The following is a 13634-nucleotide window of genomic DNA, read 5'->3' as shown; positions in this document are numbered from 1 at the left end:
ACTTTGCATCACACATACATACAGGAGATCAGAAAATGTCTTCAGCACCATGGACAGCATGACACTTCAATGATGAGAGGTGAAAACAGCTAGCGGGAAAAATGGGAAAGGCACAACGACTTTAGGAATTCAGAGCTAGTATGTGGAAAGATTTATACACGGGACTGGGGTTCATGTTATGTGTATTATTAATTGAATTATTTTCACTTATTTTCCACCAAATATCCTGCCACAGATTTGTAAGGTTAACAAAAGTCACCAAGGCTTAGCGTGTGCGTTTCCCGTGTTTCTAGTACGAACCAAGAAGACGTTCTCCAAGAATGCTTTCTAGCAGGAAAGGCTTTCTGCCAGCCCTGAAGGCTAACTTCTTCCATAACCGTGAAAAGCCGTCTCACAATCTGTGGAGAGACTTCTGTTTGACAGCGCTCTCAGTATCTGTCACTCTGTTTTTGCCCCCAGGCAGACAGAAACTCAAGCAGTGATGATGCACACACTTTTTCCGAGGTACAACCCATTAAACACAACTGCTAGTCCCATCCCTTTTAAGAGGCTGCGAGTTGGAGATGGATGCCAAAAATGTTTCATCCAATAATCCCATTATCTAATGGAAAATCTGGTCTTCCTGATAAATTAAAAACAACAAAAACAATTGTGTTTGTGTGCGCTTTTAAGTCCACACAGTACAGGCCATTTACAAATGTTTATTCTGGCTCTTGATTTCAGGTCTCCTTTTTAGTGTTTGTTATGTTGACAAAACACAGCCTCTGTTCTGCAACAGGGGCTGTGTTTTGTCAGCTGCAAATACGTTTTGATCAGATCCATTATGGTCAAAATATGATTATTTCCATCTTCAGTCATTTACAAAAAGTTCTGCACAGTCTGAGATTTCTCACTGCTGAGTAATCCTGACACTCATTTCATCCATCTGATTTTCTCGCATCAGACATTAGCCTGAAGTAGGTCAGGTACAGAAGTAAAAAAAATTTTATACCCACCATATTTTCTCTTTGCCTAACTGGCTGGTCTGAGAAGAATAGGGACAGCTGGCTGCTATGCATAATCCAGTCCTGCCTTTCCTTTTCAGTTTGAATTTTTTCATCAAATTAATCATAAAAATGCTCTTCAAGAAAAGACAAACCAAAATAAAAACACAAACTTGGAAAATACAATGTTTCTGTTTTGTCCACACTCTTATTCTGGTTTTGTAATTTCTCTTTACATAAATGGTTAATGTCTGACAAACATTAACCACCCTCATTCTGTAAGAGACGCCTGTCAATCAGGCCGCTGCTTACTTGATTTAACATTCAACGTATATTTCTCCTGCATTGTTTTTGGCACAGCTGATATTTTCACATTTCTCAGTCTGGTCCCATTACAGTATTCCTTTTTACGTTGGCCTCTGAAATAGTTACTGGAACAACGCCAGTGTATCAAAGACTTTCTTTAGTACCCAAAAAGATCTTCCTGCATTTTAAATGCATTTCCAGAAACCTCAGGTTTGTACAGCCGAAAAACCCCAAAGCAAAACAAAGAAACAGTGAGAATTCTCCCAGCCTCGCTCCTCACCTGCCATGCTGCTGTACAGCTTGAAAAACATGTACTCTTCAACTTCAAACTGTTGAAAAGAAGCTTGCTGCTGTAGCTGGAGTTCCAATTCATTACCAGTGATGATACTCCACATAAAATTCAGGACAGTTTGAAAGAAACTTTCATTTTTGCTCACTGTCAAGTTTAAATGGTCTGACGTGGACTTCCAGGAAGTCAAAAACAAGTATTCTGGAAGCCCCGTGAGACGACACTGAACTTGAGATAAGCTAAGGTTGAATCAAGTAAAGATTTCTGATTTTTATAGACCTGTTCTCACCACAACAGATGGTACAGCTTCCACCTCTCGACAGGTGCTACCTGAATCTGTCTCTCAATCTCGTCTGTGAAGGTTCTCAGTCATTGAGGTCATCGTAGTCAAAGGAGCTTGCAAAGAAAAGCGTCTGGACTTCTTTAAGTTGCTTGAAGACGTTTCACCTCTCATCCGAGAAGCTTCTTCAGTTCTAAGGTCAAATGGTGGAGAGTCCCAGATTTAAACCTAGTGGGAGTATCCCCCCACAGAGGGACAAACAAGGTGTGAAAATGGGTGTGGGTCCCGAATTCCTGAGGTCAGATGGCCCAGGGTGTGAGTGGGCGTTAAGGCGTCTGGGGAGGGATCTCAAAACTGGATTATAGATGGTAGACAGTTGGTGTCGTAAACCACCGCCTCTGTTCATGGATGGTCGCTCACAGTGGACATAGATGGCTTCTTTCACATCCTGGGCCATCTGACCTCAGGAATTTGCATGATAAGGTGGGGCCAGGTTTCACAATGAGCTCACCCGAAACTCTGGCTGATTGGGACCCACACCCAGTTTCACACCTTGGCTCAGGCGATTAGAGGATCATCAGGGGGTCCTTTTGTCCCTCTGTGGGGGGAAACTCCCACTAGGATTAAATCTGGGACTCTCCACCATTTGACCTTAGAACTGAAGAAGCTTCTTGGATGAGAGGTGAAACGTCTTCAAGCAACTTAAAGAAGTCCAGACGCTTTTCTTTGCAAGCTCCTTTGTCTCTCAATCTCCCACTCAAAAATAGAAAAGACCCCCATATAGGCTACTTGAGTTCCACCATTTGGTGTAGCAACTCTTCTCCAGCTGAGATTAGACAACTGAGAATCATGGCCTCAAACATGATGAGTACTCATTTTCATCCCAGCTGCTTCAAAAACAGCTGAAATGTCTTGTCATTGTTTTCCATAATAAGATAAAATAAAATAAAATAAAAAAGGAATTACAGCAACAATAATCCTTTGAGTATATAAAGACTACGAGCATGACAGACCTCCTGTTACATGGGTGTGGATGTGCTTTACTACCTGAAGGACGTTCATTTTCCTTGCGTTTTTTGTTCTAATGGACTCTTGTTTTAAAGCTTGTTACCACACAGAACTCAGCATCACCAAAATAATTCAATTACTAAGTAAGTCACAGAAAAACCAATCTCCACTGAAGGTTGAAAATGTCAAACAACTCTTTGGACTTCTTTAAGGTGCCTGTGTGACTTTCATTATTCAAAACCTCCAACAGGCTCAGCTGAGGTTAGCAGCAATAACCTCCGTCTGAGAGGGTGAGTAGGAGTCCGCTTTCAATATCTTCTTTTCCGTTTCTGCTAGTGACACTATTACATGCTGCTCTTTTGCCCTTGTTGCAAATTACAGTTGATTATATAAGTTATTGAGCAGTAAAAACAAAGATAATGGAAACAAATTGACTGAAACCTCTTTTTGTCAGAGACTCAGAGCCATTACCCTTGACACATTTGCACCTCCCACTCGCCAAGCCACTGAGCCTGTGTTTATCTGTTGCTCCAGCTTTGCCAGGAGTGTAGATTTTATACTACACACGATAAAAGACTTCCAGGATCTTGACCCCTGTTCTGCAGCTTCACTGACTGGGTCAGCTGCTCCAACAGCCACCGCTGAACTGGACATTAATCTTCATTTCATCCTGTGTTGCTCTCCATGAATCACATTTCCCTCGTAACATGCTCAACACGCGCCGACCCTTTAAATAATTGATGTTGCCATCCTCTCCTCAGTGATAACTACGCTTGGGGACTTTCTGGTCCTCGATTATAGCGAGAAACAAAAGGAACTAATTTAACATAAGAGAACACACGTTAAGAGACCTTTTGTTTTTATTTTTGCAGGGCCGAAATCAATTTGCCTTGGATTTATTTTCTGCAAAAGGCAACAAACGCAGATCAACTCCTTTATCTTCTGTTGTCATGTGAATCAGCCAAGCATAACTGACACCAGACTAGAGATGAACTTTTTGGCGGATGTTAAAGTAAACGCTTCTGTGTTTTGAATTCGCCTCATGCGGTGTGGTCTTCAGAGCTAACCACAAACATCTTGTCTCTCATCTCCCCCATGATTAAATTGCCTTAAAGTATCAATCCCATTTAATTACTGTCATTATCATCAATGAGAAATTACCAGCGCCCAAAACGGCAGGGTTAATTAGACTTTCAGGGACAAAGATTATTTATTTATCTGTGGATGCCTGCAAAGGGGAGATAGGAATTGGGAGTTAACTTCACGTAGAGTCTTCTCGGCATCTCGTTATTTCACTTTGCTCCCCACCCACTGCTGTCTCTCTCGTTCATCTCTTGCTTTCTGACTTCTCCTTTGTGTTTTTAATGTCATCGACTTTCAGTCTCAGTTTTGCCATGTACAGTTAACCGTTGACGTCCTTTAAAATAAACAGATACAAATAATTTACTCAATGTCCCGGATACTCCATTACACACCAAAACAAATGCTCGTACATCACTGTTTGACCGAGCATGTAAGATGGGCTTTTTAAAATTTCATTTTCACTGTATTTCTGTGTTCATTAAGCAACAACCCAAAACACAAGGGGTTCTTTAACACATCATTTCACTCATCAAAAGACAAGCAGAGCTCTCGCTGTCGTCGTTTCCTCAAAGCTGCTACAGATTTCACTGATTAGTTTCTTCCTTTTGAATGTGAAAAGTGTCCAAATCAGTCAAATCAGCTGCCATACAGAGCCATTTGAAATGGAAACACACGCCTCCTCTTCTATCTTCGATAGCACATGATTGTGAAATACTGTTCAAAGCAAGTGGATTTTAGGTCTGAGAACTTAGCAATTTTCATCACAACACAGCACTCCAGGAGTTGATTTCACAGTTATATACAGCTACAAATCAGAGAGGCAGGAACTAAGCAATCAGTGTTGTGTAGCAGGATTTAAATGGCTATACGCTGGTTAAACGCCAACATAAACAAGTGCTCAAAGAAAGCAGAAATATAGCTTACTTCTTGGGTGGCACCTGGCCCACATTCACTCGGACACAGATGACCTTGCGAGTCTGCATTCCCATGGAGCAGGGAACCTCGCCGTCACTGTTGGGCTGGACCCCCACAGAAGTGTTGAAGGAGGAGGTGGAGGGGTCTTCAGTGCAAGGGCCCCAGGGCCCCGTCTGCCAGTGGTAAACTGTGCAGGGGTGTTCGTTGCAGTTCCGAACCTCCTGAAGGGCGCTGCTGTTCGGGCAGAGGGCGCCACCTGAGAATCCCAAAACACAGTGAGGACAGCAAATCTAAAAGTGTTCTCATGTGAGGAGGTAAAACAGGAGTAGTCATTCCTGTACTCTGTTTCCACAGCTGATTAAAACACATCATGTAATGCTAATTAAGAGAATCACCCAGCACTATTATATTCACTGTTTTCAGTGTAAAAGTTCAGGTAAAACTACTTTACATGGATTAGGCTAAAATTAGAATTACCAGCCTCAGATCGATATTTGCATACACTCTCAAGCATGAGACAGTCATGGAGCGGTTTCCTCTATGTAGTTATTTTCTAGGATAAATCTGGTCGGGTGATGATGGAGTAAAAAAAAAGGGATCAATTTGGTTTAAAAAAAATGAAAGGTGAAAAGTTATTTTTTAAGCCTGTTACAAAACACTTTACACCTCACATGTAACCGCTGACAGTCAAAAAAAAGAAAAGGTTTTGTTAGTGACGGAAAGTTTTATTCTTGTGGGACCAAACAATATAAAACTTCTAACCCAGTCTCTCATTCAATGTCAGTTTAATATCTAGATCTAGATATCTAAACAGCCTCTAATACCTTGTGACAACCTAATAATCAAAAATCTTTTTCTTGCACCTCGGAGGTGAGAATTGTTGAATAAAAAGCTAGAAGAGAAACTGTAAATGAGCCAGTTTCAAGTCTCAAGAAAGGTGCAAGAATTTGTTTCCCCCGAAGCTAAACGCTGAGGCTTATGTTGGTTGATTTATATGCATCTGCACTTATGGCTCAAAATATCACTGCACCTTTTTTTTTTGCTTGCTTTTCCACCCAATTTTCATTAAAACAGAATAATGCATAATATAGATGTATCTGGCATTTTGTTTTTACTGACAGCACAATCAGTTCTCTTCTCTTGCTGCCTTTGGGTATCAGGGGTTTACTTTAAAGAGGGAGCCTAAACTTTTTATTTTGATTTTACTTTTTCCAAAAAGCCTCCAAAGATAGCCCTGGAAAATGTCTAATGTTTGAATGAGACGTGTATGATTTTTATGTAGATGACCAGAAATGAATAATAGTCCTTAAAAACATCTGTTTAGTTATGAGCAACATCTTACAAAACGCGCTTTGGTGAAAGCTACAAGGCTGAAAAGTTACCATGTTTGCTGGCATGTCGTGGAAAAATAGTGATTTTTTTAAAAACATGTCTTTAAATTACTACATATCTTGGGTTGCCAATGTTAAAAACAACCATTATTTACCAAAAAATACTTGCAGGTCCTACTCTGTTGAATGTTAATGTTACAAATGCTGTTTTGGTCTTTATCAGGGATTATTCAGGATTTAGGTTTTAACCTTTGGTAATTTATTATGTCTACAAGAGGAGTTTAAATGTTTGTGTATACTACTGCAAGACATAAGTCCAGCTTTAATGCACTACTTAAGAGCCACCTCCACGGGACAAGACTCAGCAGTTCATCTGCATCTGAAGGACAAAGGTCAATCTTTCGAGGATGCCAACGTTCACATTTTGGACAGAGAGGACAGATGGTTTGAAAGAGGAGTGAAAGAAGCCATTTACGTCCACTGTGAGCGACCATCTTTGAACAGAGGCGGTGGTTTTCGACACCAACTGTCTGCCATCTATAATCCAGTTTTGAGATCCCTTCCCAGACGCCTTAACGCCCACTCACATCCTGGGCCATCTGACCTCAGGAAATCACATGATAGGGTGGGGCCAGGTTTCACAATGAGCTCACCCGAAACCCTGGCTGATTGGGACCCACACTGGCTTTCACACCTTGGCTCATGTGATTAGGTAGAGGATCATCAGGGGGTCCTTTGTCCCCCTTTGGGGGGATACTCCCACTAGGTTTAAATCTGGGACTCCCCACCAATTGACCCTTAGAACTGAAGAAGCTTCTTGGATGAGAGGTGAAACGTCTTCAAGCAACTCAAAGAAGTCCAGACGCTTTTCTTTCCAAGCTCCTTAGTCCACTACTTTAGTGTTTAATACCTTTAACTATCGCCATCGCTATGCCACCTCTTTGCCCATGTCCCTTTCCTTTCTCTTGTAAGGCAGCAGTAAGTCAGTTGTTGGGTCGATGGGCTGAGAGAGCCATCTCTGTTTCAGAGTAATTGCAGACACTTAGGGCTTTCAGGAAAGATTGAGGGGCATTGCAGCACTGCGAATTCTTCACACCTGTATTTCTCTGCCGGAGTTGAAAGAAAGCCAGCTCCTAAATGAGTGCCGGTGTACACACAGTCGGGTCTGAATCACAGACTGCCAACTCTGACAAATCCCAGCCTAATAGCCACTGAGCATGACTTCCTTTCTGCTGACTGCGCCATGCCACCTTAGCTGACTAACAATGGGGCAATGCTAGACTCGACACTGGCCTGACATGGTATCGCAAATGAGCCTCAGCTGTGGCTGAACAGTGACCTAGAAAATGTTGTTTTGCTGGACAACGGGGGAAATGTGAGGCAGTTTAAAGGAAACATATCTCACATGATGCAGTGACAAATAATGGTGCATATATAGTTTGGTCCATAAATTGCTAGACAAAGAATTCTTGGCTCTGCACACCAACACAGCGGTTTATAAATCAAGTAATATGTGATTTAAGTGCAGACTTTTAGCTTTAATTCAAGGGATTTAGCAAAAACATTGCTGTTAATTGTTTACAGAATCACCACATATGTACAATCAGACTATGTAGAACAATGTCTGTAATCCCTGTAATACTTATAACATGTGATTTAATCACATATTGATTAATTTAAAATCCAGTATTGTGGTGTAGAGAGGCAAAATCATGTCTTTTCCCAAAGATTTATGAACCTAACTGAACGTGGGACATGTCGTTACTGGGTATTTATTAGACAGGTATAGTCAAATGTTGTTTTTTCATAATTTTTTGCGTATTTTCTGACACCTTTCCATCAGTTATTTAAATGCACTCATGTTTGCAAGACAAACTATAATTTGCTGGAGAAACTGCCACTTAGCATGCACCTTGAATGTGATTCAACTGATGACTATAAAACAGTAAGAGCCACTTGGGCTTTCCACAGTCCCACCATAATCACCACAGAATTAAATGTAAGCAGTTATGCTAAATAGGTCATTAATTAAGCTTATTAAAATTAGCACAGAATTCTATGCAAACATTGGTGGATGCATATTATTAGAGCCCCGTGTCCTAAGGTTTGAGCAGTTCTTTAGTTCCAACCATTTTTTCTCAATATTTCATTAATATGTAACACATGGGTTAAAAAAAAATCTGCCAAGGAGCAAATTCTAATCAGATAATCTGCTCTGGGGGGGAAACTTGTGATGGAGAGAAAGCTTCCAGATTTCTGGTATTGTTGTGTGTTCATAAAACTGTGTCACAGTACAGTAGGGGTTTAAAGCTAATCTAAACTACAACTCTACAACTACAGTTTATCCAGTCTGCCTAGAGTCAAACATTTACCATAAAGTTCTGGAAACTTCGGCACCTGTGAAAGACCTTTGATAAATACAAACGTCAGAAATGTTAATGTGGCAGGTGAGGTCTGCTCTGGATGAGCTAATACTACAGCAGAACAACTGAAAAGCGCTAACAGAGTTCAGTCATTTCACACATGGCTAACAAGGCTTGACTGAATTACAACTGGCTGAATAAATTCAAAATCAATTATAAGCTACCCTAAAGCTGTTATGGTAATGTACACATTTTTTAAAGCTCAAAACAAACGAACAATTTTAATTTTTCTGCATGTAGACACATAGCTAGAGGGATACAAGAGCTACCATCAAAATGTGTTTTCAAATGTTACCCTCCATCACAGTGATCCACGCCACAACCATTGCAGTGACTGTGAGGAAAACACACAACCAGATAAAACATTCAGAGACGTGACAAAAAGGACGACAAACAAAACACGGCGGACGCTCTTAGAAATTTAAAACCAGAGAGAGAATAAGCATATGCAGAGAAATGATCTTAGAAAGAGATAAAAAAGTGAGTGTCAGGCGAGGAGACAGACCAACAGAAATAATCACCAGGACAGATAAGCAGACTGTTTGAGATAAGGACAAATGCACATGCAGAGAACTGTGAAATCCAGACATTCGAAGAGTGACAGCAAAGGACGACTTGAAAGGCTGTGACTAAGCCAATATTCAGGCCTCATCTCCATATATTTCCATATACCACGGACAGTCGACTGTTGGCGGGTCCAGACTCACCTTCCCCAGCGTTGTAGGCTAGAATAGAGCGGGTCCTCATCTGCTTGCCCTCAATGGTCTTGCTTGAGCATGTCTGAGAGCAAGTGGACCAGGACGTCCAGTCACTGAGCACACAGTCTCTTGAGCAAGGCACCTCACAGGGCACAGGTTCTGGAGTTGGGTTAGACGTGCAGAGATTTCTATCCACCGTCTCTCCTGAAGCAAAACAGAACACACAACAGGGTCAAAAGCCCATAAATGGTCGCTTGTCGTGAGGCTGGGGTGATCACTTGGTAACCCCAAAAAATAGGATAAGTGTTTTAATCTGCTTATGATGATCACTGATCATAAAATTACGCAACTCTTCTTATAAAGTTATAGAGTTATACTTGGCTGATCTTTCCTTCAAGGCTTTTTGCTTGTGCACATCTGGACCACCTTCAGCATTACAGGTCAATTCAGAGTATATGCACTTCTGCAGTGGGTATCTATCTATCTATACACACAGGCTGAGTCACCTTGATTGAACCTAGTAAGGGTATTCTGTAATAAAACAACATTAGAGTCATTTTCACTCTAATGGGAATCACAAGACATTTCTGTTTGCCAGATCTGATCTATGATTTGATCTATTTGATCATACAGAAACCAGCTGAACAAGTGCTTTAAATAAATTCCAGATGTTATTGGCAATTACAATACATTCAAAACTTCCATTTGTGTGTTTCTAAGTCCCAATGGTCATTTTGTATTATATAACAGGTTTTGTATAACAGGTGGTTCAGTTTATTCGATATGTCTTTCTCAGTATAGCGGAATACTCAGAATCTACCATCTGAAAATTAAAATTGAAACATTTTTAAGGATAAATTTATGACAGGTTCTGCATGCAAACAGTTGTTCATCAAAATGACTCATTATTTCACCTCCATATTACACATGAAACCATAACATTACAGCTATAGCCCCATTAGTATTACTAGGGGTGCAACGATACACAAAATTCACAGTTCGGTTCGATACTTTGGTGTCAGGTTTGATATTTTTTTGATACAAAAAAATGTTCATGCCTTTTTAATTTGTCATTTATTAAAATTATAAATATATATTTTAACTCAAAAGTACAGTTTTTAAGGTTAATGTTACTAAAACAACAAAGTAATAAAAAAAAAAAAATCTATCTGATTGAGAAATCACTCATCTTTGGAAAAGAGAGTTTATTAAAGAGAAATGGCTCTTTCCAAAATAAAAGCTATACTATACGCTTCTTCTGGGCTATATTCTCAGCAGCATATTAAACATATCAGGTCCCCATAAGGAGAATCATGTGCTAACGGCTGTCTAAATGGCTCAGGTAACGTTTGTAGCATGCGTGCTTGTTGTTTTTGTTTGCTTCCACTTGTCTTTGCACTAGGATGCTGTCAGAGTAAATGTGCAGTCATATTCGTTGTGTTTCCACTAGTGCTGTCAGCGTTAATCTCGTTGAAATGACGTTAACGCCACAACACGGCAAATCTCCGTTAACGAGCTACTGCGGATCGCCCTGTGCGTGGGACTGGACGGCGTCAACACGTTAACGAGCAAACTGTGCTAACGCACTAGTTCCCACCAATGTAATTGAGCATTGCGTGCCACATCCGACATACTGTTTTACTTTTGTCCATGACGTGCTTACCTTCCGGGTCATACCTCACATGAAAACCAAAATAGTTCCAAACGCCAGATCTGAATGAGGGTGGGGGAGGTTCAATTTGCCATGTTGCAACAAGCTTAGCTTCTGTCTTGCTAGCTTGCCCTGCGCTCAGTGAATCTGCGTTCGACTACTCCGCCTAGGCTGCACTGTCGAGCGCAGATCCACTAAGCGCTCAACACAGACAGCACCGTCAGAAGGAAAGTTGATGAAATAAATTAAAAATTTTGTATTGTTCATACATATGGGTACCAAACCGAAAGCACTGTATCGAAGTATTGTTGCGCCCCTAAGTATTACCTATGTTTAATTTCAGTTCTCAAGCAGCACATATAACCGTCCTGCTTGAGTTAATAAAGGGAAAACATTCCCAGTTTATCTTACCATCAACATCCCAATTAAATCCTGGTGCTTTGCAGTATATACAGTAATTAAACACCTGTGTTGGCCATTTTATCAAAGAAAATGTCTAAAAGTGAATATATAAAGTGACTCAAAACAAGAACATGATTAAAGTTTAAATAGAAAAATATAAACCAGATAAAGACCTGAAACACAAACACAAGTAATTTTCTGATTTTGCTCTAAAAGTCTGCTTATCATTGTTGAAAAAAATCGGAAAACATTCATTGCAAGAATCTCATTGTTACCCGTTACATTTCAGCACAGAGGCGGAGGGAAGAGCTGAGAAAGTGAACAGCTGTGTGTCTTAATTGATGGCACAATGTCAAGCACACGGCCCACTTTAGATTTTTGAGTCACGCTTGTTCTCTTAAGTGGCAGCATAAACTTGGTTTTGTTTAATTGTTTTTGTGTATACAAAAGGTAATGCGAAGACAAGAAAAGACAAAAGATTTTAAACAAGAAAAGCCCGGAGAGCAGATTGAATCAAATACTGTACATAAGTAGCTTAAAATTTCACAGTTACTGTACTTTACTCATACATTCGAGTCTTATGCATGATCTATTTTGCTGTATGTCTATTCATACATACAGTAAATTCTACTGAGCCCCAAATAAGATATGCTTATTAAACACAATGTATTATTAACAATCACATTTTTGGTTTCAAAAATTTGTGGCTTGTCCCACATATAAGGTCTGCCGTTTTTGGGGCCCAATGTCAGCCTTCAGAGGGATAACTGTGTAAAATGTTACTTTTGTTTTACCTCATAATAATCTAATCTTGCAATCTAACCTATGCAAAAAGACAACTTTGTATTGTAAAACTATGTTAAGTATTAGACTGCGCTGGTTGTGGACACACTCTGTACTACTGCAGTTAGAAAGATAAATAGAGGAGCTCTCCCAGCTCTCTCACTGAATGCTGCTGAGGCTGATTGAGACAGGCAGTAGCTGAGATTATGATTGCAGCCATGCGGTGACATAGCGATCACTGTGGCTGCAGCCACAGCTTTGCTTTGGGTGTTATGATTATGGTTATGAAACATTAGTTTATAATAGTTGGGCGTGCGCAAATTATTAATATGACTGTGCTGCTTGAGAACTGAAATTAAACTTTTTTTTCTAAACTCCTGTGAACTAATGGCAATAAATAATAATAAATCTGATAAAAAGCACACAGGTTGCAACAGTTAAAGAGGGACTATTATTCTTTTCACTGTTTCATCTAATGGGTAAAATATTACTAATGTGGATTCTTAAATTAAACTTAGCCAAAGGTCAAATAATAAATAAATAAATGGACGCATCTGCAACTACTGAGATCGACTTGTTCAAGGCCAATGTTTATGCTCAGTTTTTGAATTTATCAGTGAGAGAAGCATCACATCATCTCATCGACTCATTATCATTATGTCATAGTATCAATATAAAAACTCACAAATGCCAACAAATTCCTGTAGGGAGATTGTTGAAGCTATCTACATGAATGATGGAAAATGTATAAAGACCTCAAAAAAGTTGAGCAATAAATATAGTTGACTTGAGTGGGGATATGGGAGGGGGAAAAGTTTTATCGTGGCTGGTATTGCATAGCATAAAGTTACACTGCAGAAGTCTAAACCACCAAACAGACTGCATATAACAGATGGACAAAGCCACAAAGCTTGAAGCTACAATGTTAGCACTTTGGTAATGGAGCCAGAAGTGATCATGTTCGTACAAGAGGGTGAAGTTAGAAGCAAATTCTAGTAAGCTTGAATCTGTAGTGCACGGGTGCAATCCACAAGTCCAAGAATTTCCCTCACCAAAAATTAAAAACATTTTAAAACAATGGCAAAATCATTTAAATGCCGTGTAACATGAGAGTCATCGGGGTGTATGCTGTTCAAACCTTCTGTTAACGAGGGGCTGCTTATCAGAAGACAGATGACCCAAAGAGAGGGAGGGGGAAATGTGCTAAAATGGTTGTTATAGCAATTCTTATAATAATGACACTAATAGTAACAACAACATTTTAAATGTAGATGTGTCACATCAGCATATTTTCTTTCTGCAGAGAATTTCCCTAATGTGGCAGTGGATTATAACTACACTAATGTTCCATACACTGACATGACAGATGATTATGACTTTTTAAATTGATTAGCTGTAAAATATTCATACTGATGCACTATTGACTGTGGCTCGTCTCCAAACAAAGTGGCACTGAACATGGAAACTGCACATTCACATGGG

General features: G+C 39.9%; 1 protein-coding gene across 1 annotated transcript in view; it reads right to left on the bottom strand.

Annotated features, from left to right (window-relative positions):
- thsd7ab (thrombospondin, type I, domain containing 7Ab) overlaps positions 1-13634 on the bottom strand; it is a 214462-nt gene that overhangs the window by 97047 nt on the left and 103781 nt on the right. The window contains exons 8-11 of the mRNA XM_087848450.1: positions 9326-9520; positions 8914-8952; positions 8568-8603; positions 4874-5120 (exon numbers count right to left, since the gene is read on the bottom strand). Of these exons, the coding sequence (XP_087704576.1) occupies positions 4874-5120; positions 8568-8603; positions 8914-8952; positions 9326-9520 (517 nt within the window). The remainder of the gene's footprint in view (positions 1-4873; positions 5121-8567; positions 8604-8913; positions 8953-9325; positions 9521-13634) is intronic.

The sequence above is a fragment of the Neolamprologus brichardi genome, chromosome 11 (genome assembly GCF_056152115.1).
Source record: "Neolamprologus brichardi isolate AB-2024 chromosome 11, ASM5615211v1, whole genome shotgun sequence".
Classification (NCBI taxonomy): domain Eukaryota; kingdom Metazoa; phylum Chordata; class Actinopteri; order Cichliformes; family Cichlidae; genus Neolamprologus; species Neolamprologus brichardi.
The sequence above is the reverse complement of the archived record's forward strand: the minus strand, read 5'-3'. Positions and strand labels throughout refer to the sequence as shown.